Source organism: Haliotis rubra, unplaced genomic scaffold (genome assembly GCF_003918875.1).
Source record: "Haliotis rubra isolate DU_JTF1 unplaced genomic scaffold, ASM391887v1 Scf3, whole genome shotgun sequence".
NCBI classification, from domain to species: Eukaryota; Metazoa; Mollusca; class Gastropoda; order Lepetellida; family Haliotidae; genus Haliotis; species Haliotis rubra.
In genome coordinates, this window is record NW_025766968.1 from 2332065 (window position 1) to 2357075 (window position 25011).

The 25011-nt window shown below is 44.2% G+C and overlaps 1 protein-coding gene and 1 long non-coding RNA gene across 7 annotated transcripts in view; one reads left to right on the top strand and one right to left on the bottom strand.

The window, feature by feature from the left end:
- The window catches only part of LOC124282414 (fatty acid synthase-like), a 56695-nt gene extending 36347 nt beyond the window's left edge, over positions 1 to 20348 (bottom strand). For 2 of the 6 annotated variants that reach the window (XM_046718401.1, XM_046718398.1), the window contains exons 1-10: positions 20242 to 20348; positions 17589 to 17685; positions 16357 to 16503; positions 14827 to 15001; positions 14102 to 14260; positions 13022 to 13166; positions 12591 to 12667; positions 12355 to 12470; positions 11585 to 11699; positions 11160 to 11303 (exon numbers count right to left, since the gene is read on the bottom strand). In XM_046718401.1, the coding sequence (XP_046574357.1) occupies positions 11160 to 11303; positions 11585 to 11699; positions 12355 to 12470; positions 12591 to 12667; positions 13022 to 13166; positions 14102 to 14260; positions 14827 to 15001; positions 16357 to 16503; positions 17589 to 17648 (1138 nt within the window). In that variant the 5' untranslated portion in view covers positions 17649 to 17685; positions 20242 to 20348. Of the gene's footprint in view, positions 1 to 11159; positions 11304 to 11584; positions 11700 to 12354; positions 12471 to 12590; positions 12668 to 13021; positions 13167 to 14101; positions 14261 to 14826; positions 15002 to 16356; positions 16504 to 17588; positions 17686 to 20177; positions 20215 to 20241 lie in introns of those variants that run through there. The other 4 variants (XM_046718400.1, XM_046718399.1, XM_046718402.1 and 1 more) reach the window with 4 other exon arrangements.
- LOC124282416 lies at positions 20336 to 21252 on the top strand. The gene is made up of 3 exons (XR_006900147.1): positions 20336 to 20407; positions 20730 to 20796; positions 21167 to 21252. It is a non-coding gene; the product is annotated as an uncharacterized LOC124282416 (long non-coding RNA).
- Positions 21253 to 25011: the final 3759 nt, after the last annotated feature.

Consider the following 25011-nt stretch of genomic DNA (forward strand, 5'->3'; position numbering starts at 1 on the left):
CTACGTACACCAGACCCGCAACGGCGACGATGGCTGCCCACAGGTTTTGACCGAGCCACGTGGCAGTTTTAGCCAGAGCGCTTAGCAGCCACGAGACGATGCTACCCAGGATGCCGGGCAGGGCTTCGGCGGCCTTACCAGCCAGTTTAGCCAGGGCCTCCCCGAGGGATTTCAGGTGTTTTCTTATCCAGTCTTTGGCGCCACCACTTGGGGGTGTTGGTGTACCACTGCGGCCGGCAGGCATCAATGACACCACCAGGGTTGATATGATGAAGCCCAATGCAGTCAGAATGCTGGCGATGGTGATCCCTTGGTCCTGGAAGAGGATTCGGATCCTGTTGGCCATCATTTAGGACTCGATCGATGGTTTCCCGTACACGACTGATCTGTGATCGGAGGGCTTCCCGGTTCGAGGAAGCGGATTCCAACCGAGTCCGTCTCTCGTCTTCCAAGTTTTTTATTCTCTCCTGGATATGACGTTTCATATCACCGTCCGATTCGGCGAGTTTTATTTTCTCGCGAGCAATGTGCTCGTCGACTTCGTTCAGTTTCCCCATGTTGTTCACGACTTCTCCGCGTACATGTTTCAAGGCTTCATCTAGGCCTCGAAGTTCCCTCAGGGTAAATTCGAGACCCGGCAAGGGGGTGGCATGGTACGTGGCCAATATTTTTTCGAGACTGTCTGATGTTTCTTTAGCACGTTGGGGTACGTCCCCGGTATTACTGAGTTCGGGCCTGGCTGCTTGCAGATCTTGGACGACCTTCGGGGGAAGCTTAGGCCGTGCGCCACCGTAATCTATGAAGCCTAGTTCATCACGGATCAGTTGACTCCCACCAGGGCGACTGGTGAGTGTTGACAAAGCATACGGTCCTTTCCCGTCTTTTTTCATGATATCGACCCCCGGGTGAGCCTTCAATCGCAGTGTGCCCTTCTTATCGACGGTAAACTTGGCATAGTCTCGTACCAACGGCTTGATGTTGTCTCTCTTTTCAACTGCGTCGTAATAATCGTCGACGGCCGGCTGTACAAGTTCAGCACTTAAGGGGTTATTCGTGAATGTGGTGTCATCCTCCCTGAACGCCTGGGCACTATCATCCCACATATCATCCATAGGGATGTACTCATGACCGCCTTCAGCCATTATTTAATATTAAACTTTTATATTTTATCTATATAACAATGTATGGTAGGAAAGTAGATCCTTTCCGAAGATCAAGAGAGCCTCTAGGCGTCAGAGCCGTGCGCCAGTCGGTGACCATCACCAACAATCCCAGCAAGATAGACCAGAACCAAACGCTGCTGGTTAGATTTCCAAACCTGGGCCAGAATGACCTTATCGTACCAGGCACGGTTCGACTGACGTTCAAACTCACGCTGACCTCCGACAACGACAAACGCGAGCTAGTGCGGAATGTAGGCCGAGCCATCATCAAGAAAACCACCATCAAGATCAGCAGTAACGAGGTGCTGAGCATCGACGACAGCTACGTGTTTCACTGCTACGGGGACCTCTGGAAAAGCGAGGGAGAACGCGTCAATGACGTGTACCAGGGCATCAGCAAATCGACCCGGTTGCGCATGGGATACGGCTTCACGGCAGACCAGCTAGACAAGATCACGGACGGTGAAAAGGCCATCGCCCAAGCATACGGGAACAGGTTCTGCGTGCCGCTCGACTTCGAGTTGCTCACGGGACACGTGCCGTTTTACCAGGCCGCGCTGGGTGATAGGCTTGAATACGAGCTCACGTTTAACGACTACAGCAAAGTCGTGTGTACGCCGAACGGTGATGAGGCCAGTTACACCATCGACAACATCTCTCTGGAGTTCGACATGATCCCTAGCCAGGAGCTGGCCAGGCAGGTTCGAAACCAGTACTCGTTGGAAGGTGGCCATCCTGTACGATAGGGTCCTGAGGCATAGATCTGTCGTGCGGGATAAGAGTGACACGCTGTGGAATATCAACCTAAACGTGCCGGTGCGATCGATGAAAGGTATCCTGATCGTCCCAGTGGAGGATTACGAGCCGTTCCGAAGGGACAGCGAGAAGTTTTTCAACCCCGCAATTGGAAAGGTGGAAGTGACCATCGAGGGCGTGCCCAACCAGCTGTTCAGCGCCGGTATGAGGGCACACCAGCAGTGGGATGAGATAAAAAAGCTACCGGCCAAACAACACCACATAACCAAAGACCTGGACCTATCCTCCGTGCAGATCGGCGAAGCTGACCACCAAGTACGCGCTGTGGTTGGACATGCGATCCATGGATGACGATAAACTGCACGGTAGCGGTCGCCGCATAGACAACGGCAGCGAGGGGATAACAATCCAGATCACCAAGAAGGCTCAACCGGCAGGCAAGTTGAAATTATATCTGTACGTTATTATGGACGCGCAACTTAATATAGAGAATGGGAGATTCGTGCAAGCCATCTACTGATTTGCCTGCCAGCAAGCCACTGCTTGCCAACAAGCCATCTATTGATTTGCCCTGCGACCCACACTGCGCCAAAGTGTGCGGGCAGACTGGTTGTGGGAAGACCGTTTTCGTGCTGGATATGTTGGAAGGGTACTACGTGTTTCGACAACATCGTTATCATGTGCCCTACTCTGCACATGAATAGAACGTACACGGAAAGACCTTGGGTGATGACGGACCCGGACGTACACAGAGTCGACCCGGGGACACGTCTGCAGGACTGGTTGAAGGCTTTTCACAACAAATTTAAAGGGGAGTCGACGCTGTTCATACTGGACGACTGCAGCGCTAATCGCGAGATAACAAAAAAGAGAGACATGCTATCGTACCTGGCCTTCTCCGGCCGGCACGCAAAGCACAGCGTCTGGGTACTAACGCAGAAGTTCAACTCGGTGTTGAAAGACCTCAGGGAGCAGACGCGATGGGTGGCCTTATTCGACTGCAAGGACAGGGATTCGTTCGAGGAGTGTTTGAGAGAGAACGATGTGATGAGCAAACATGATAGGGAATCGGTGAAGAAACAGCTCGCTGAAACTAAACATGCTAAGCTCGTGCTCAAGACCGACCAACCCGCGGCCTATAGGGTGTTTTAGCTTAGCAATGCTCAGCAAAGCTTAGCAAATGCTTAGCAAAGCTTAGCAATGCTTAGCGCTTAGCAATTAATTGTTACAGTTCTATACGATGGTTGTTTTTGAAGTTCTCGTTGTGTGCAATTTAACCTTCATTTCGCTGTGTTTCGCCTGCATCGGGTATTATATTATTAAAACTAAAACTTGCTTATTACATTATAAGATGGAGTGTGATGAATTGCTAGAACAACTGTTGGTGCCACAGTCGTCACAGGTGAGTGACGACAAGCGAGAGAGACTGGTGGCGCTGGCTGTTGGCGGCAAAGCCAAACATTACTTTGGGGACTGCACTCCCGATAAAATTCACAAAATGTCAGCCGAAGAAATCGATAAGCTGTACGCTAGATACGAGGCTAGACTCGGGGCCGAGATGACAAAGACTATAGGATCGGCTATGACCTAGATATACACTGGTATTGCGTCGTACTTCCTTCCCATTCCCCAGGAACGCCGACTTTACCTGTGGGAGGACCTTGAGAAAGACCCTTTTATTGAACACGCCTTGAGCTCTATCAGCTGCGTGCTGTACCACAAATACGGTATGTTTTTAGCCCCGGTGACGGCGGCGATTATCACAGCAAAGCATTGCCAATTTAAGGAGGGGAAAAATAATAATAATAGTATACAAGATGGATGCTGCCCAAGAAATGACACAGGAGGGGACACCTCAGGAGGAGACCCCACGTTGGGCGAACCCCAAACCCCTTCAGAGGAAACCCCCACGTCCCAACCCCCTACAGTCACCAGGCAGAAGAACCCTAAGAGAGTAGCTGCCGGTATAAAAAGGTGGTCTAACCAACATAAAAGTAACACGTGGAGCCCGGCTCCACTCCTGTTGATTGCAGGCGCAACTGCTGTCGTGGCTATCTCATGGTTATATAACAAACAACCCCACAGGGAGCCCCGGGAGGAACCCCCACAATTAGAGGTCAACCCACATATCATGTTATAAATATATATTTTTATAATATACATAATGTCTGAGGGGAAAACGTTTGTCAACGACGCATACCAAGCCACCGTGGTCGCCAGTCTAGCTGTAGGGTACGCTAGGTTGACCAAAATGGTGCTTAAACAACCGACTATCAAGCTAGATTTCAACCTGTAGGATATGGGTATGCTCATAATGAACCTGGGTATGGCGATGGCCACCAAGGACATCCTAGTAAAACAAGGGATCCTACCGGAAAATATTTTGAAGTAAATGTAATTATATATAGGATGGCTACGATCGCCATGATGGTCGGCGGGGCGTTAGTAAACGCCCTGGCATTTTCCGGGAGTAATTTCCTCTTCTCGAAACTACGGGAGTCACATCGGCTGAGATACAAGCTGAACGGAAGCGGCACGACATAGCTGTGGAACGATTACAAGCAGCGCAATCTGAGTACGCGAAAAAACGTGTACAGAGGATCGATTACATTAACGAACAACTCAGGCGTGAGAACCATGCCATTAAAACATTCCACGATGTCAACGACGCAGCGAGAGAATACTACCTACTAACAGGTAAACAGTTAGAACCACTCATTAAGCCCACACTCGCTCAGTACTACACACCATCCCCTGGGCAAATGGACCGGGAATTGATCTTTATCGCTGGGTCTAGCAGCGACTGCGTTGGTTGCAAAACAATTATACTAAGTACTCATATGGGTATACCAAAGATGAGACCTGCTCCGTACCGATGCCAATATATACTTATGGGGAAGACAGAGGCCTGTGGTAGAAACTGCAGGACTGAGGGGTACTGTTGTTTCCACATGGGAAGCCCGAACTACACGTGTTCTGTGTGTGGTATCGGGGTGAAAGGGCACTACTGCCTATGCAAAGCTCACGGGGCAAACATAGTCAGGCATCATCTCATCTACGAGATGAAAAACGACTACAGAAAAGAACGTAGGCGCCTCCTCAGGATAGCAGTGTAGTGCCCAAATTAAAGACTGTGGGCACACCTAGGTATAACAATGTTTGTGGAAATCGAGCCCAGGGAAAGTCGTTGCCTGAGAAGCTGGAAGCTGGATGTGGGGGAAAGTATAGATATCAGTGTCCTCAAACCCATGATTGTTAGCGAACTATATAAGGGGTGATTGTTTACAATCATGGTGAAAGTAGGGTTTGATGTGCCGTGGGCTGGGCACACTTGGAATTACTTTGATGGTGATTCGGTGAGAGATCACTGCCACGTCACCGGTAAGTATAGAGGCGCAGCTCACAACGCGTGCAACCTCAAGCTTAGAATCACCCCCAAGACAATAAACATCCCCGTGGTCTTCCACAACTTGAGAGGGTATGACTCTCACTTGATCATGCAGGCCATCGCGAAAGTCAACGGCAACCTGATATGCATCCCCAACAACATGGAGAGATACATCTCCTTCAGCTTGAATGGTCTGAGGTTCATCAACTCGGTTCAGTTCCTCCTGTCATCACTCGACAGTCTGGTCAAGGCCAACGATACCTTCCCCATAACTGATCGATATACCGACGCCGAGACTCGACCCCTGCTGATGAGGAAGGGCTAGTACCCCTACGAGAACATGGATAGTTGGGCCAAGTTCGCCGAGACCCGACTGCCTCCCATCAGAGAATTTTACAGCAACCTGACCGACTCGGCAATCACCCAAGACGATTACTCGCACGCGATTAACGTATGGAATAAACTGGGCTGTAAGAATCTGGGTGACTATCACGACCTGTACTTGAGGACAGATGTACTGCTGTTAGCCGACGTGTTTGAGACGTTTAGGCGGACGTGTTTCAAGCAGTATCAACTCGACCCCGCATGGTATTACACCAGCCCAGGTCTGTCGTGGGATGCATTGTTGAAAAAGACCGGAGTTAAGTTGGAATTGCTCACCGATTACGACATGCACCTATTCATTGAGAAAGGCTTGCGAGGTGGGATTTCCATGGTCTCTAAACGATACGTGAAAGCAAATAATCAATACGTGAAGGGCTACGACCTGAGCAAGCCAATAAATCATATTCTCTACCTCGATGCCAATAACCTGTACGGCTGGGCCATGAGCCAGTATCTACCCACAGGGGGATTCGAATGGGCATCGCACGAGGTTGATGTTATGAGCATCGCGTCAGATTCGAACAAAGGTTATATCCTCGAGGTGGACTTAGAATACTCCAAGGCATTGCACACATCGCACAACAGCTACCCCTGGCCCCGAACGTATGAGGGTTAGCCCAACTGGATGTCTGAGTACCAACATAACTTGCTAGGTGGGCGGGTGGCAGACGTTGAAAAACTAGTGCCCAACTTAATGAATAAGACCAAGTACATCGTTCACTATCGCAACCTACAGCTGTACCTGTCGTTGGGTATGAGGTTGACCAAAATAAACAGGGTGCTCAAGTTCAACCAGAGCCCCTGGATGGAGCCTTACATCAGAATGAACACGGACCTGCAGCTGGCTGGCCAAAGTGACTTTGAGAAAAACCTCTACAAGCTCATGAACAACTCGGTGTTCGGTAAGACTATGGAGAACCTGAGGAAACGCGTGACCGTGAAGCTGGTTCGGTCGAATGGGGTACCCCAACCACACAGAAAACACAGGAGCATGAGGCCTGTGGGTTTGGATACGTGGTCGTCCGATGTGATGGGAAAACGAAAGCTCCGGTAGTGTATAGGGGTCCCGACGCGGCTGAAAAGTTTCTAAAGTGTTTGCAGGAGGAAGAGAAAAGTATTAGGAATGCACTGTATACAGTCGCTCCCATGCGTATGACCCAAGCCGACAGGCTAGCTCACGCCTGCAGCACTCTATGCCACGTGTGACTCACCTCTGAATGGTGATTCGGTGAGAGATCACTGCCACGTCACCGGTAAGTATAGAGGCGCAGCTCACAACCCGTGCAACCTCAAGCTTAGAATCACCCCCAAGACAATAAACATCCCCGTGGTCTTCCACAACTTGAGAGGGTACGACTCTCACTTGATCATGCAGGCCATCGCGAAAGTCGACGGCAACCTGACATGCATCCCCAACAACATGGAGAGATACATCTCCTTCAGTTTGAATGGCCTGAGGTTCATCGACTCGGTTCAGTTCCTCCTGTCATCACTCGACAGTCTGGTCAAGGCCAACGATACCTTCCCCATAACTGATCGATATACCGACGCCGAGACTCGACCCCTGCTGATGAGGAAGGGCTAGTACCCCTACAAGAACATGGATAGTTGGGCCAAGTTCGCGAGACCCGACTGCCTCCCATCAGAGAATTTTACAGCAACCTGACCGACTTCGGCAATCACCCAAGACGATTACTGCGCACGCGAATAAACGGGCTATAGACTATCATCGACCTGTACTTGAGGACAGATGTACTGCTGCTAGCCGACGTGTTTGAGACGTTTAGGCGGACGTGTTTTAAGCAGTATCAACTCGACTCCGCATGGTACTACACCAGCCCAGGTCTGTCGTGGGATGCATTGTTGAAAAAGACCGGAGTTAAGTTGGAATTGCTCACCGATTACGACATGCACCTATTCATTGAGAAAGGCTTGCGAGGTGAGATTTCCATGGTCTCTAAACGATACGCGAAAGCAAATAATCAATACGTGAAGGGCTACGACCAAGAGCAAGCCAACCAATCATATTCTCTACCTCGACGCCAACAACCTGTATGGCTGGGCCATGAGCCAGTATCTACCCACAGGGGGATTCGAATGGGCATCGTACGAGGTCGATGTTATGAGCATCGCGCCAGATTCGAACAAAGGTTATATCCTCGAGGTGGACTTAGAATACTGTAAACGTAGTATATTTCGCGCAGGTTTTATTTTCGCGCATTTCGGTTTTAACATTTTAGCGCGAAAATTTATACACCGCGAATAAACCTGTCATTCATTCAGTCTAGCCACGCTCGCCCCTGAGTTGTTACCATAACACATCAAGTTTGAAGACAGAAATCTACGGGAATCTTAAAATGACGACTGATAGTAGCATAAAGAATCAAACTTAACTGTCGCTGTAATGGATTTCCCAAAACATAATTAAATAATGAGCCAAATCCCATCGCCGAATTAGCGAAAACAGCAATGTGTGTTGTGGCCGCCATGGAAATTGGTCACATGACAGATGGTTTGATACAAAACAGATTACCACGAAACGACTCGGAAAGAAATAATACAGCAGTATTTTATTTATTCATTTAGATACAAACGTATCATCATGAAGCGAATAGTCACTAACACTCAATCATCTCATTCCCAACAACCCGGCTTGTTTGAAATCACAAAGAGCATCATATACAGTATAAGTTAATTAGTCAGATCGTCAGAATTCGGAACATAATACTGATGTGTTTTTCATCTCTTCCGGGAGTAAACGGGTTACTGTGTACTAGTATATCGCACAGATAGGGATTTCCTGTGAGTAAGTAATAAATGCCACCTGACAGGTTCGGCCACTCTGTTTGTTTTCACTGCTATTAGTGGCGGCCAAAGAGACGGCTGGCAGTTCCGGCAATTACTGATTGCGCGAATAATTGACCGCGCGATGTAGTCTAAACTGTCAATTCCGCGAAAATTGCACCACGCGAAAATAAGTACGTTTACAGTACCCCAAGGCATTGCACACATCGCACAACAGCTACCCCTAGCCCCCGAACGTATGAGGGTTAACCCAGACTGGATGTCTGAGTACCAACATAACTTGCTAGGTGGGCGGGTGGCAGACGTTGAAAAACTAGTGCCCAACTTAATGAATAAGACCAAGTACATCGTTCACTATCGCAACCTACAGCTGTACCTGTCGTTGGGTATGAGGCTGACCAAAATAAACAGGGTGCTCAAGTTCAACCAGAGCCCCTGGATGGAGCCTTACATCAGAATGAACACGGACCTGCGAAAGCTGGCCAAGAGTGACTTTGAGAAAAACCTCTACAAGCTCATGAACAACTCGGTGTTCGGTAAGACTATGGAGAACCTGAGGAAACGTGTGACCGTGAAGCTGGTTCGGTCGAATGAGGAAGACAAGCTCAGGAGACTGATAGCCAGCCCGGCATTCAACCGGAGCAAGATATTCAGCGACGGCCTGGTTGCCCTACACATGAAGAAAAGCCACATCAAATTCAACCGGCCTGTTTACTTTGGGATGAGCATCCTCGATTTATCCAAACACCTGATGTACGACTTTTACTACAACGAGCTCAAGAAACAGTACGGCGCCAGGTGTGAAGTGCTGTACACTGACACGGATTCGCTGCTGATGGGGATTCGAACCGAGGACGTGTATGAGGACATGAAAAAACGCCTCGATTTGTATGACACCAGCGACTCCCCCAAGGGCCATGCCATACACAGCACGGTAAATAAAAAGGTCCTAGGTAAGATGAAGGACGAGTGTGCCGGCACGCCCATAGCTGAGTACATAGGTTTGAGACCCAAGATGTACTCCATCCTCAAGGCAGACAATGGTGAGATCCGGAAGGCGAAGGGTGTTAAGAAGTACGTGGTGAAACAACACATCAAACACGCCAGATTCAAGGAAGCCCTGTTCAAGACCCGTACCTTTAGGCATAAAATGAACACGCTTAGAAGTGATGGGCATAGGATATACGGACTGACTATAAACAAGACGTCCCTGTCGCCGATGGACACTAAACGTTGGATAGCTATTGATGGGATAAACACGTACGCGTACGGGCATGAGAAAATTGAACCAAGAACATAGGTGTATATATATCGGGATGTCACGGAACCAGAGAAAGTTTGAGGCTATTTACTACAGCGTGGGTACTGGAAAGGAGTTAGCGCCGTACATAAGCTGGCTAAAATGGTGCGAGTACCCCCAAATGAGGCCAAAGCGTGGCTTGAAAAACAAGCCCTGTGGCAGATCTATTTACCGGCACCACGCTACGTGCCTAGAAGGAAGTTCGGTATTAACATACCCAATAGCGTTCACCAGGCCGACCTCCTGTTCCTACCCCACGACAAGAGGTACAAGTATGCCCTAACCGTCGTGGACGTTGCCAGTCGCTACAAGGAAGCCGAACCCGTAAACACGAAAGACTTAGCCCAGGTAGCCCGCGGGTTCGAACGCATATACAAGCGCAGTCCGCTGACGTGGCCCACAGAGCTGCAAGTTGACCCCGGGCGGGAGTTCATGGGTATCGTGTCACACCTGCTAGACAAACACGATACCAAGGTCAGGCGTGGCACGGCCGGAGCCCATCGCAGCCAAGCCATAGTTGAGAGATTCAATCGGACTTTGGTAGAGCGCTTATTCGGGTATCAGTATGCGAGAGAGATAGCCAACCCGGGGAAACGATCGACTGAATGGGTAGCGCGGTTACCTCAGGTGGTGTTGGCCATAAACCACGAAATCACCCGTCTCACCGGCAAGAAACCAGCCGACGCTATCAAACTAAAATCAATAGTGGCTGCGCCATTGCGTGGGAAGGAGAAACAGATACCAGATAGGGCCCTCGTGAGATACCTCTACCAGCCGGGGGAACACGAAGGTGACATTCGGAAACGAGCCACTGATCCTATATGGTCAGTCAAAACTTACAACATAGTAAAAGTGGACATCAAAGCCGACGAGACGAACTTGTACTACTTGAGAGATGGGCCAGGGAGAGGGTTCGTTAGACAGGAATTATGTTACCAATGTTACCCCTGTCAACACGTCATAGCGGCACAAGTAACTGGGCCAAAAGTGGGATACAATCGAGGGGCTAAGTTTTAACTGGGGCTTCACTTGAACCCGGACTATCATTATATATACTACTGGTGGCGAGATCTGGTGAAGGATGCATGAAGATACTCTGCATAACACTTTCTAAAACCACTGTTACATATGGTAATGACAAACGGAAAAGCATGACCATTTCAACAGCTGATATTTGAACCCAATAGAATTTCTGATTCCATGTTAATAGCACTATCATTTTACAGGAACGTGTCTCTGAAGGGCAACAGTGAACTGCGCCATTATGATACAACTATTGTACCCTCTCAACTCTTCCTAGGGAAGAAACATACTGGTGTTCAGTCAGAAACTTGTAAGCTTTGGCCAAACAAAAAATACTGGCCTTTCAGTTTATGGCATGTATCCACAATCTTTATCTTGCCAAGTGGTATTCCTTCAATACCCTCATTAGGAGTCTTGTAGTGAAGACAGGGTGGGATCATGCCATGATAGATGGACATTATACACTTGACCACAGCCGATAACCCTGAACAGAAAATAAGATTGCTCGAATATCTCATGTGAAGAAGCACTTGTTTGTGGCTATGGAGTTGGAAGCATCATACTGTATTTAAAGATCTCAAAACACTATTTGTACCAAAGGTCTAAGGCCAAGATACAGGTAATAATGTGATGTCATGCACGATGAAACTACAGCCTTGGATATCCGTTTTAAGAGTACTCCACAGGATTTGCTGACACCACACATTTGAAGCCGGCTTTTCTTATTTGAATATGAATTACATGAAAGAAAGATTGCCGTCTGACCTGAAGCTGCTTCACAATGACCCATGTTGCTTTTCACCGACCCAACCAAAAGGGGTTCGTCCCTCCCTTCACACAAGCCATCCAGGATTGCGTTCAACTCCAGGCAATCACCAGCCTTAGGAAAAAAATTATAATGTTGAAGAGCAATGTCACAAAGAGCATACTTCTATACTGGTAGCAACGAACCCAAATCGTCACAAACATGCTAAGTTGGTACTGTCCCCGATTAACTTCTTTGACTTCATATGTTTCTTCAAATATTTCCGCAAATAACTCGAACATTGCTCATGCATTTTATTCACTTTATTATATAATTAGTTTGTTTTGGGAGTTGTTTAACGCCGCATTCAACAATGTTCCAGATATACATGTATGACGGTTGCATGTAAATAACTAAGTCTAAATTCCGGGGAATTACATCATCAATTAAGAATGCTGAATATTTGAGTGAGTGAGTGAGTATGGTTTTACGCAGCTTTTAGCAATATTCCAGCAATGTCATGGCGGGGAACACCAGAAATGAGCTTCACACATTGTACCCATGTTGGGAATAGAACCCGGGCCCTCAGCGTGACGAGCGAACGCTTTAACCACTAGGCTACCCCACCGACCTTTAATATTTGAGACCTTATTATACCTGCAAATTGCAACCAGCGGTGTTAAAACATAGCCACGTCTAAACTAGGAAACATGGGACCAATTGCACAAAGGGACATATCGCTATGACTACAGTACCCCATATTGAACCTCCATTACAATCAATAGTTCACCTGAGTGCCTGTACCGTGAGCCTCGACGTAGGCGAGACTTGATGTAGGTATCAACTTCTCGCCATACAAGGACCTTAGGAGATTGCCTTGAGATGATCGGCTTGGGTACACTATTCCTGCAAAATCATAATCACTATAACCTGTAAATGACATACTAAAAAAATTAAAATAAGAAAGGCTTGTTGTAAGATATGTACAGTTCATGATGGACAATGACGACAGGATGGCTGACTCACCCTCCACCTTGTATCCATCGCAGTTTACAGCAATGTCCGCAATGGTTGCGTAGATCCTTTCGCATCTTTCCGGATTTCTGCAATCAAATAACAGGCATGTAAAGACTTGTTCATTTTCTGTATCTGTACATTTGAGGATAGTTCAGGAATCCTGCCACTTAAATGTAGAATGGACAATGTACTGTTTGGACCAACTATTGGGAATCTGGCATTGCTAAACATTCCACGAAAAAACAATATCATAAAAACCTAACATCATTTCGAAGTTTTTTTCAGAAGTTTTTGCATCCGTATCTAAAAATCAGTACCAAAAGCATTAATACATACATTACATTTCCTGTGTTGATGAGTATTTCATCTTTTAAATGATCATAGCACATACCAAGACGGTACTACATTTGAAACATTTCGTAACTGATAAAAATCCTCACCTCGCCAAGATGAGAACTGCTACTCCATCCGATCTCACGTAGCCGTTAGCGCTGATGTCGAACACATGGCTATCTCCAGTGGGGCTGAGCATGCCTAATCTGTTGAAAGACTGCGAACAATTCGGACTCAGAATCAAATTGACGCCTACAAAGGAAAAATGAAGCAAACAATTCCAAATAATCATAACAAATGCAGATATCTACCAGCAGTACTGTGTTTACGTTGAAGCGGACGGCCTAGATTGTTATATGACGGTGGTATGTAAGTAATAGAATATGGACCAGATGAGCCAGTGAATGACAACATGAGCATCGATATACGCAATTGGGATACAATGACATGCATCAACCATGCGTTAGCCAGCCTGACCCTTAGTCGCCTGTTACAAGCGTTTGCTATCGAGGATCGGTTCTTCCCTTGATGTTCTTGGATCTATGGCGGTTTGAAAACTGAACAACTCCCCAACAGTGAGCTTGACAAGCATCAATTGGTTAACAATCGACACTCAGGAGCAATCCTGGCGATTTGGCTGTCCTCAGATCCGCACCTTACACCATCATGTTAAGGAAAACCATTAAGTTGCCACAGTGTCTGTACAAGAGGGGCAAGGAGAGGCATTAAAGTCGCGTTCAATATCGTGAATATCCTTAGCGTCGTATATGCATGTCTGCATGATGGAAACGCGTTCCTTCTTGTTCTAGTCTGTCGAAATGCAGGTTTAATAGTGCTAGCACATGTACCACCCATTGATGTCGGTTGGTGTGATGCAGTCGAGGATCGAACCACCTATCTCAGGCTACCCGGACAAATGCTGCATGCGCTAGACCACCGAGGTGGGCCGATGCAGCATAGAACACATATGACGGGCTGTCCAGATGTTTAGTTGATGCAACGTTTCTTATGTTTTGGTCGCAGGTGGGTTTTAGCTACAATGCATAATACCAACATTTTAAGTATGTATCATTAAGTCATGCTAGTCCATGGGAAATCGAACCACGGTCTTTGGCGTGATGAGCGAATGCTTTATTCACTAGGCATTTCCCCGCCAAGCATCATCTGCATACCAGCAAATTTCTCACCTGTGACAACAGCATAGTTACATCTGCCTGTAATGAGATCTGTGACAGCCATCTGCAGAGCGCTGACTGAGGAACTACACGCTGTGTCCACGGAGGCCACAGGTCCCTGGAACCTGTACCAAGCGTTCAACTGTTGCAGCAGGGTCGACCGCAGGTTGGCTGGAACACCAATAACACCTGATTTACAGTCGACTTCAGATGTAAACGGAAATATGCATTCCAGGAAGCTATTTCTAATCCCTATGAATCCAAGCAGTTTTGAACACTTGTCATTTGAAAAACAAAGTCAAATGGTTTTAGGAAATAAGTTTTGGAGCTTAGTCCACAAAATTAAAGCAGTTAGTTTGTTCCAGCTTGGACATTTACCACACAGTAATCCTCAGTTTCGTTAATCCTATATAAAAGCATATTTACAACTCGGCAGTTAAATTATGTCCGATGTATCATATGACTATTGTTATATCATGACAGATAAAGGAAGGTAATCTGGATAATCGGGCGTTGTTGAATCTCTAAGTAATATAAATGTACTGAAACTTCTTCTGGTTTGTCTCAGATCAATATTGAAAGCAGGTGTTCGATGATTTGAGCTGACATTATCATGTATGTAAACAATGAGTCGACCAACCCACATACTGTCCATAGCAGGTAGTGACTAAAATGACTCGGATCACCACCACACGGATCAACAACACATACAATGTGCAGTGAAACTGTACCCTTACCATGTACACTGTCCGTTACAGCCGAGGTCGTGATGGCATCTGCATCAGAGAAAGTACAGGCCACATAGAGTCCCGTCCTGTCTGATCGCAGTGAGGACAGGGTCAGCCCTGAGTCGACAACACTCTCATACGTCACCTCGAACAGAAGTCGTAGCAGCAGGTTGCTATGCCGAGCCTGGCAAAATACACCAACCAATGCTGTATATTAACTACAGTCAACAATATGCAAGCTGGACATATATACTCCTCACAAAAAAAATAAGCAACACGAATTTTCAGTGTTATATCTTTATCAAGCTCGATTTTGCCGACATGTTACTGAAAGGTAAATATTAAAAGAATACATAACCTTTAGTGACTGTCAAATTGATTTATCTGAGAACATTGACATCACCCGAACACAACCACCCTCAGAAACAACATGCAAAATGTGTGGCATGAATGTGCTCCACTCTTCACACATGCACCCTGATCGGTGTAAACCTACCTGTAGTCATTCCTCTGGTACAACAAGCTGGTCCTAACTTCATTTTTATGGATGATAATGCCCGTCCATGGATTATAATGCCTGAGAAAGTGTCGTTAACGATGTTGTTTAGATCAACATCACACATATGGACTGGCCTGCAAGCTCACTTGATCTTAATCCCTTTGAACATGCTTGGGACATTATTGGAAGTCGTCTTTACCGTCTCCATGTTGCAAAGACTTGTAGAAGCTTGCATTTGTGCTCATGGTGGTCATACGCTTTACTGAACACTGCTTCACTGTCCAAAACCGACTTGAACCTTAATGTTAACATTTTGCTCCATCAATGCAGCACATTTTGCACGACTGTTTCACGGGTACATGCTTTTGATGATTTGTAAGTCTATTATTGCTCAATACCATTTCATTTCATTTTGTTAATCGTGTGCACATATGTTTCACCTTTCTATTGCATCATTCCCTGATTTGCAATTAAAATAAATGAAAATGTAATGGGAGTAAAAATTTGTGCTGCTTAACTTTTTGTGAGGAGTATATATAACGGCCTGTTATGGGTTGACTTTGGACCGAATCAGTGTTTGTTGTTTAACGACGCACTCAGCAATATTTCAGCTGCATGGCGGCGGTCTGTAAATAATCGAATCTGGACCAGACGATCCAGTGACTGACACTATGAGCATTAACCCACGCAATTGGGATATGATGACATGCATCAACCAAGTCAGCGAGACTGACCAACCGATCCCTTTAGTCGCCTCTTACGACAAGCATTGGTTGCTGAAGACCCAGATCTTGTCGGGTCGACCAAAGCAGGGATTGATAGCATGAGCAATACCCCGGCTGATCGGGTACGATAATGCCAACCAAGTGTCCTGTGCATCTCTAAAAACCTATCATTGCTTGGTTGAATTTGCTAGACTTTCTTTCATGAATTTAAATAAAAAGTGTTTTATTACCAGGATTGTCCAATCTATGAACACAGGTACCAAAGGCATCACGAACATTGTCTTGTAAGGTAACCAAACAAAGGTCTCACTATACCTCAGTCTCTGAATATCCAAAGAATTCTGCATCGAAGGTCCCGAGGTCTGGGATGCTACCTGCCCGAGGTGGAAGACCATAAAGTCCCGGGGGCCAGCGTGAAGGGCCCAGCATATCCACGCCGTCAATCAGGTTCTGCCAGAACTCCTGGTGGAAAGGACAGTCACATACTTCAGCAGCGTAGATTTCGAGTTCAATACAAAACATCCAAATGCACTAAAGTACTGTCGGAAATAGAAACAAACCTGTTTTTCACATTTATATCTACAATTTATGAAGTTGATATATGAAAGTGTTGATTTAAGCTTTTCTATAGGTATCAAATTCATTTACATATCTCAACATAAACGTTATGAAAGACACGTAAGATGATAATCAACAGATGAGACATATTCAAGACACATGAAAAAAACACAACATATCTTTGAGATGACCCCTTGTGCCTGAGCCAGTTAATAGCTGAAATTTGTCTTGTCTGTATATAACTAGTCCAAAGATGATTTAAAACCGTAGATATCGTGACCGACCAACCAATCCAACCTTTGTTGGCTCTAAAAGTAAATGTAAGTGATCAGAAGATTTGTCCTACCCGTGCAGAGGTAGTCGAACATTGTGCAAAATGCTGTGATGACTGTCACACTATCAGATATCAGCCGATATAAAGCTATTGAAAGGTCTTTAGAAGTTGGACGAACATGAATACATGACACCTTTTTATGGATAACTTCTTTTTATTTTTTATACGACCTTTCACCTGATGAAGGGACAAGGATTAGCTCTGAACTCGAAATGCTCCACAGAACATAATACATTATGAGTCATAATGTATTGTACTGTGAAGCATTTCGAGTCGGGGGTTATCTCAGTTTTTAATATATTTTTTAACATCTTTAATCTTCGCAAAGACACGAGGGCCTGTGATCGTACACGGGTCTTCAGCATGACGCGTGAACGCCTTAACCACTAGACTATCCCAACGCCCCGAATCCACATGAGTCACATACTGGAACACTATCTCCAGGATAACAGTCCTTTACATGGAGGACCAGTCAGTCCCCGGCAGACCAATCAGAAATTTAATTCTCATTAACCACCAACATGCTCAGTTAGGTATTCATTAAATTTATAATGCAAACAAACGTTAAATATAATCCCGAATTTGGAAGGCTGCATGTTCAAAATACCTCCCAGCCATGACAGATTCACTAAAGTAATATACACAAAAACATTACCTGGACATTATTGGACTTGGGGAACCGACAGGAGACTCCCGAGATGTACGCCTTTATCATGACACTGATTGGAGATCTCTACTGGGGAACCTGATACCTGAAATAGATCTAACTTCCAGTACAAGTACTTGTTACTGCGGAGTGAGAATGGTTTTAGTAGAAGACAGGACTTTATTCACCCTTACACTATTGGCATCAGGAACAGATCCAAATTCTGAATGCTGCTCCAAGATCTGACATGTTACAGATCAACGAACAACGCCGCCAACCACTGGATTTTCTGGTCCGCACTCATTATTCAAACACCGCCCTCATGCATGTACCTTAGTAATGCTGCATTCAACAGCTGACAGATCAATGAAATCTAAAAACAGTTGTTAAACGTTTCACTTAAAATCCACATTTCACCATGTACGCCTATGTTCTAACCACGGAGATATATTCGCAGCATCATAACAGCAATTACTACAGTCCATTTGCTGCACAATCGTACTGATGAAATGGCAGTGAGTGAGTAACATTTTACGTTGCACTCAACAATATTCCTGCTATATGTAAATATTCGAGGCTGGATCAGACAATCCAGTGATCAACAGCATGAGCATCGATCTACGCAATTAGGATACGATGATATGTGTCAACCAAGTCAGCGAGCCTGACTACCCGATCCCGGTAGCCGCCTCTTACGACAAGCATGGGTTATAAGGGTAGGAGTTCCACCAGTAACCCCCGCTTGAAATGCATTCTGTTTATTAGGATTATTTCGAGGGTTTAGGTGTAGGGGTTAGGGTTATTTTTTTCATATAAAAAGCATCCATTCTTATGCATAGAATGATAAAAAAGGAAAATATCTCTGTCAAAATGATGGCTGCATTTTAACAACATAACCAATGGTATTGTGAGTATTCTGTATGGCTATACAACGTTTCTAGATTTGGTGTGAAATTGTATCTGGCAAATTTGGATTGTTCTCGGTGAAAATGGTTTAAAAAATGAAATTAATTCAACTGTTTGCTATGTTACCTAGTGGAATGTACACTAATTCAAATCGGGAAACGTTTATCAAAATTGAACACTAATCGAAATTCAGGCAATCTTTATCATTACATAATTCTTTTGTCGCCTCATAACACGTGAAAATGCATTTTACAACCCTTCACTCGATTGACAAAAACGAGTACAAGAGTGAGTGTGTGAGTTTAGTCTTACGCCGCTTTTAGCAATATTCCAGCAACATCACGGCGCGGGACACCAGAAATGAGCTTCACACATAGTACCCATGTGGGAATCGAACCCGGGTCATCGGCGTGACGAGCGAACGCTTTAACCACAAGGCTACCCTACCACCCCACGAGTACAATAAGATGTCACGACGCTCTGAAAATTATTTAAGTTATACTGCAGTGAAATCCCTGACCTCGTATATAGCGCAGAAAATTCTAAAACACAATCTGGGATCGGTAAAACTTCTGCCCGCAACCTCTGCGTCGAAATGATTAAACAACCATAAACCCTGTCTGTATTGAAGTATTGACAAATCGGTTTGATGGGATTAGTATTGCCCTCCTCATTGAGGAAAAACGAAGCATTGATTACAGACTGAAATCTTTCCGTTGATTCGAGCATACTAGCAAAGCGTTTAAGTCTCATGAGAGTTCAGTTTTACGCCGCACTTAGCAATGTTTCAGCTACATGGCGGCGACCTGTAAATAATCGAGTCTGGACCAGACAATCCAGTGATCAACAGCATTCGGTCTCATGAAAACGAGGCACGTGCATGTAAGCTTGACAATGTAAGCATCCTAATTATGTGGATGCAGATTTATGATCATCTGATTGTGTTGATTGTACGACCTACAACGTTTTTCCCAATGTTTTCAACCTGATAAAATCAAACACTCTCGCTCGCGTTTGAGGACATTGTGAACATTCACTGGGGTACCCACAACAACCTTTGAACGTTGCAGATAAAGAAAAATATTATATCTGTAAACGATGTGATTTGGCCGAGATTCACCACGTGAAATTTTACCCTGACTTGATGATCAAATGAACTGCCCCGAAAATTCCAAAACATGTATGAAGTGCATGCAAATGACATACGTTAAAGTATTTCAGAGTAGTACAAAAAGTATTCGGACACGTGACGTAATTTCCATAGACTAACATGTTAATTTAGTGTAGCATAAATAATTTTCATGAATTTAATTTTCGTAAGATCCAAGTCAAATTTTGCACATTTGTGAGGAATGATCTTACCTACAATCACATAATTTGTTTAATTTTCTGTTGCTTATTTATCGAATGGCAACAAGTTAATCAAAAGATGTACAGTGCCGTGACCTCCATTTAACATGGCGGCCTATGGGATTGTGCATTGTGGAACCACACGTAAGTTGACAAAAGTGATGTCATTAGTTAAATAGTGGTCGGAAAATCGAACTGAAATTATGTGCGCAGAGCAGAGATGATTTCAAATTTGCCAATAAATTTTACAAAGATCCATCGTAAACTCACTTCACGAACATTATTTATGCTACACTGAAATAACATGTAAGTCTATGGAAATTACGTCAAGTGTCCGAATACTTTTCGCACGGGTCTGTATCTTTTAACGGAGATCGTTAACACAGAATATTCAAGACATATTCACAGTCAGTGAAAGGTATCCTGCCACGCCTGCTCGCCTCTTCTCGTCTCGCTCAGTGGCTGTCGTCTGGTCGCGCCTGCAGTCTGGGCGTCATATCTGCACGTGGCGCACGGGAATCACGAATTCCTTTACTTTGTCGGTTATTGACTCAAAACGCTATTGCTTTGAGGTGAGATGAGGTGAAATTGGATTTAACGTCGTGCTTGAGAATATTTCGCTCATATGACGACGTGCATGCGCGTGTGTGGGTATGTGCGGCTGCTTGTACTAGCCCAGACTTAAGCTGGTTTTATAGTGCTAGCCCACTGAGATACCATGCCGCAGTGAAGCATGAATACCCCATTACTATTGCTTTGACAAGAAGCCAGTGAAAGGAACACATTTCATGAGCGTTTCTGATTCAAAAGGGGACGAATTGAGCATAGATTTCATACGATATAATTGAAAAATTAAAATCAGTTTTTTACTACAGTTGTTTTGCTTCTGTTTAGTTGGCAACACCATGAAACACCTTGGTGACAACGTCGTTGGACAACATTGAAACTACACCCACTCGAGGTATATGCCCTTAAAATATTGAAAGAGTTCCTTCCGTTGCCCTGTATTTTTCTTCCGCAGATTAACAGAGGTAACGCAACATGGTTCGGCCTTATATATTGTAATTAAATTTGGGGCTTTTAGTTATTTTTGTGTCTTCTCTAGTACTTGTTGTGTTAGGTTTTGTTAATAATTGTAGTATATATTAATTTATAGATATTATTTGAGATTGGGGAACGGGAGGAACTCATACCAATATGGATTATTTATAAGAGCATTATTTCGAAGCACATCTATTGAATCACAGGGATATACTGCATTCGAAGCGCTCATAAAATAAGGTCAAATGCCCTGTGTATCAAAAGCGTGATTGTTTTTCTTGGTGTTGCAGATTCCGTGAGACTAAGTATCTTCAACAAAACCTGACCATTAGAATTTACATCTATAAACCTAAATGTTGACAGTTCGGTCCCAAACAGAGCTACAGATAACCTTTTGGGCCATGTACTCGCTTGTGTTCATCTCAGTTGGGTATTTTAATTTTCCTTTGAGTAACCAAATAAATTGTACCCACCTCACTCAAACTCAATTGGGTATTTTGCCATTTTCCATAAATTGTAAAATATAATAAAGTTTGAATGTTGGTTTACGTGTTTTTATGGTTTACGCTATTTATATTTGATCTGTACTACGAGCAACGATAAGAAAGACTGCAAGTTGCCAAGTTCATGTGCTGAAATAGAACCTCTCAATATACCTCAGTTATTTTATCTATCCTCAGTAACCTCCATCTTTAGCGACCAGTGAAGATCCGGGTCAGAATTGATCTTCAGTAACCCATGCTTGAAGTAAGAGGCGACGATTCCAACTGGATAGGGTGGTCAGGCTCGTTGACTTTGTTGACACATGTCATCGTATCCCAATTGCGTAGATTATTGCTCATGTTATTGATCACTGGATTGTCTGATCTTGAGTCGATTATTTACAGACCACCGTTATATATATGGAATATTGCTGAGTGTGGCGTTAAACAACAAACCAACTAAGCAGTGCTTTATCTGCTCCGGACTCTGGAAGCTTGAATATTGCGAGTGCTCCGTTTAACAGACAGATAATATAGCAAATACGTAACCGTATTTATAACTGAAGTTTTTGGTCACTTTCTCTATTATCATTACCTGTAGCACATGGATGCTTACTCAACATTCTAGTAGATTTGGTGACAGGAACTAATTCACCGGTACGCAAGCTAAGATTTGACATTTTTGTGTGTACCCATGTAAGATCAAATGTATTGAGAATTTACCAAATTTCAAGCGTACTTGTACGCAATAGACTTAATAGGAATTGAGTTTTCACATAGACAGTTGCGTAATTTACGCAGATACGCAGCTTATCTGTACCTCTAGTCCCAAATGTCTTTTAATCGAACGTGAACTTTGAAAATGGGTAAAACATCGAAATCTAGACAATTTTGAACCGTATCTGGTCGTCGATTTAATCGCCTATTACGAACATAAGTTGTTGGACCACATGCAAACAGGTTTTTGCAACAAGCAAGTCAGAACCGAGCCTCGCCATCCCATCCATTTAGTCGCTTCTTAAACACATTGGTTGTTTGGACAAACGCGTCCGAGTCTCTTGCTTCCAATAGTTGTTTGTTGGGGATCTATTGCAGCTCTTGAGCTATTTTGACTGTGCAGAGTTGCGTCTCTTGTCACACCAGAATCCTATGACTCTGGGTGCGAAACACTGTTCGCCCTGGTTGTTTCTTGGTTTGTCTGCACCATGACCATGTGGTATTACGAGGAGCTGTCAGAAGGTTCTGAGCCTGAAATACTTCTGATATGTGCATGCTAAAAATATCTGTATGATATTGAAGAATAGTTGATATCATCAACATAAAGGGGCGGTGGGGTAGCCTAGTGGTTAAAGCGTTGGCTCGTCACGCCGAAGACCCGGGTTCGAATCCCCACATGGGTACAATTTGTGAAGCCCATTTCTGGTGTCCCCCGCCGTGATATTGCTGGAATATTGTTAAAAGCGGCGTAAAACCAAATTCAGTCAGTCAGACAGTCGTTCACATAAACGTAGTATTGACATGCACATGTTGCTAGGTCCGGTCACGTGACATATAATCACATGTACCCCTACTAAAACGGCGGAAATGTATGAGTACAGAGCAGTCATAAACTTTTTGGTCCTCGAGGGCGACCCGGCGGAGCACATGGAAGAGCGATTGACAGCGCTACGAGGACTGAATGGGGTACCCGCAGTGCTGTCAATCGCTCTTCAATGTGCCTCGCCGGGTGGCCCTCGAGGACCAAAGAACTTTATGTTAAACTGGGGTTAAATTGACATCCTTTGTACAGAAAAATGACAACCATTGAATACGGTACGATAATTTATATTTACAAAACGAACAGGTAATATATCACTACAAATGCGACCTATCTTGACTACTTGCCACGGTGTAATAGGCTCGTTTAAAGGCGTGTATCACAAAGTCTTAACACACATCTGCAGTGGAGGACAAATGTACGAACGCAGAGTCTGGGTGCTCTGGATGAACAAAAGACACAGGGGTGGAAATAACATTAAAATTGCTAGTGTACTCCGGTACAGTGGCACATGTAAAATCACTTGTCCTGATCATTTTTCCACTATACCGGCCGTTTTCTTGTTAATTTTTAAAATAAACAACATAATTAACATTGGAAAGTCAACTGGAAACCGATACAGCGTGATATAAAAAAAACACTGGACTCGGACGTCGGGCAATGGGTTATTTTCACCCCTGAGACAAGGATCATAGCGAATCATACAATCATAATAACAAATATATCATATCCGAAGATATTGTTAACTAACAAAACACAGTGCATGCACATATACCACATATATGAGTACAAAGAAATCTCGATAACTCGAAATCTGTTTACTCGATTAGTCATTCGGGATGGTGTACAAATTAAACATCAGTGCAAAAGAATACACAATTCTGACTATCCTCAAAAAAAGATTCAGTTTGGTATGAATGACAAAATATAGCTGTGAAAATCATATCATTGTACAAATGAATATAGTGATGACTCCACGATAGTTCAGATACGACACTTATGCATAATTCATTCCATATGATTTTGATTGTCCAAGGAGGTTTCAGAATGAACCCGATATATTCCACATATTGCCATATAATTTGTATAATTTTCATGATATATAAACATAAAACACAATGGTTTTAACATTTGAATTTTGGGTTTGATTGTATAAAAACATTAAATAGTTTCGTGAACTCCAGAGATTCTTGATACATGTTTGCAATAATTACATGCTGCTTCCACAACTAAAAGACACATACTGTTGGTGAAAACTGACGCTGGAAGAACACTACAAACCCTTCATGTTGCTATCTGTCTCATTCTGGTGGAGAGTGGCTTCACATATAATATCTAACATATCCTTGTAACAAAGATATACATGTAGTGATATATTTCATTCATCGCTAACTACGTATTTTGAGAAGCACAACAAACAAAGGTTACCAGTTTTATAAATGCACGCATCGAATGTAATTTCTACCATTAATAAATAGCACTGTATCACCTTGAGGCTTCACCGTTAAGAGGTAGTATCACAGATTGAACTCCGTCACTGAAGGATGCAACGATTCAATTGAGGTATCAAGACACTCAATGCTTCGATAAGGATATCATATCGTGATGTCACGTTTTGATCTGTACCGATACCTGTATACATGATATGGTACGGAATTTGAAAATGTACTACTTTGTTAGTGAAGGATTGAACGATTATCGACAAATCGATGCATCAAGACACTCAATGGTTCGATAAGGATAATATCGTGATGTCACGTTTTGATCTAAACCGATACCTGTATGTACATGATATGGTACGGAATTTGAAAATGTACTACTTTGTTAGTGAAGGATTGAACGATTATCGACAAATCGATGCATCAAGACACTCAATGGTTCGATAAGGATAATATCGTGATGTCACGTTTTGATCTAAACCGATACTTGTATGTACATGATATGGTACGAAATTGTACTACTTTGTTACTGAAGGATGTAACGATTATCGACAAATCGCTGCATCAAAATACTCCCTGCTCATATCGTGATGTCACGTTTTGATCTAAACCAATACCTGTATACATGCTAATATATATAAACGAAACATTAACATGTATTACTTTGTTACATTGGA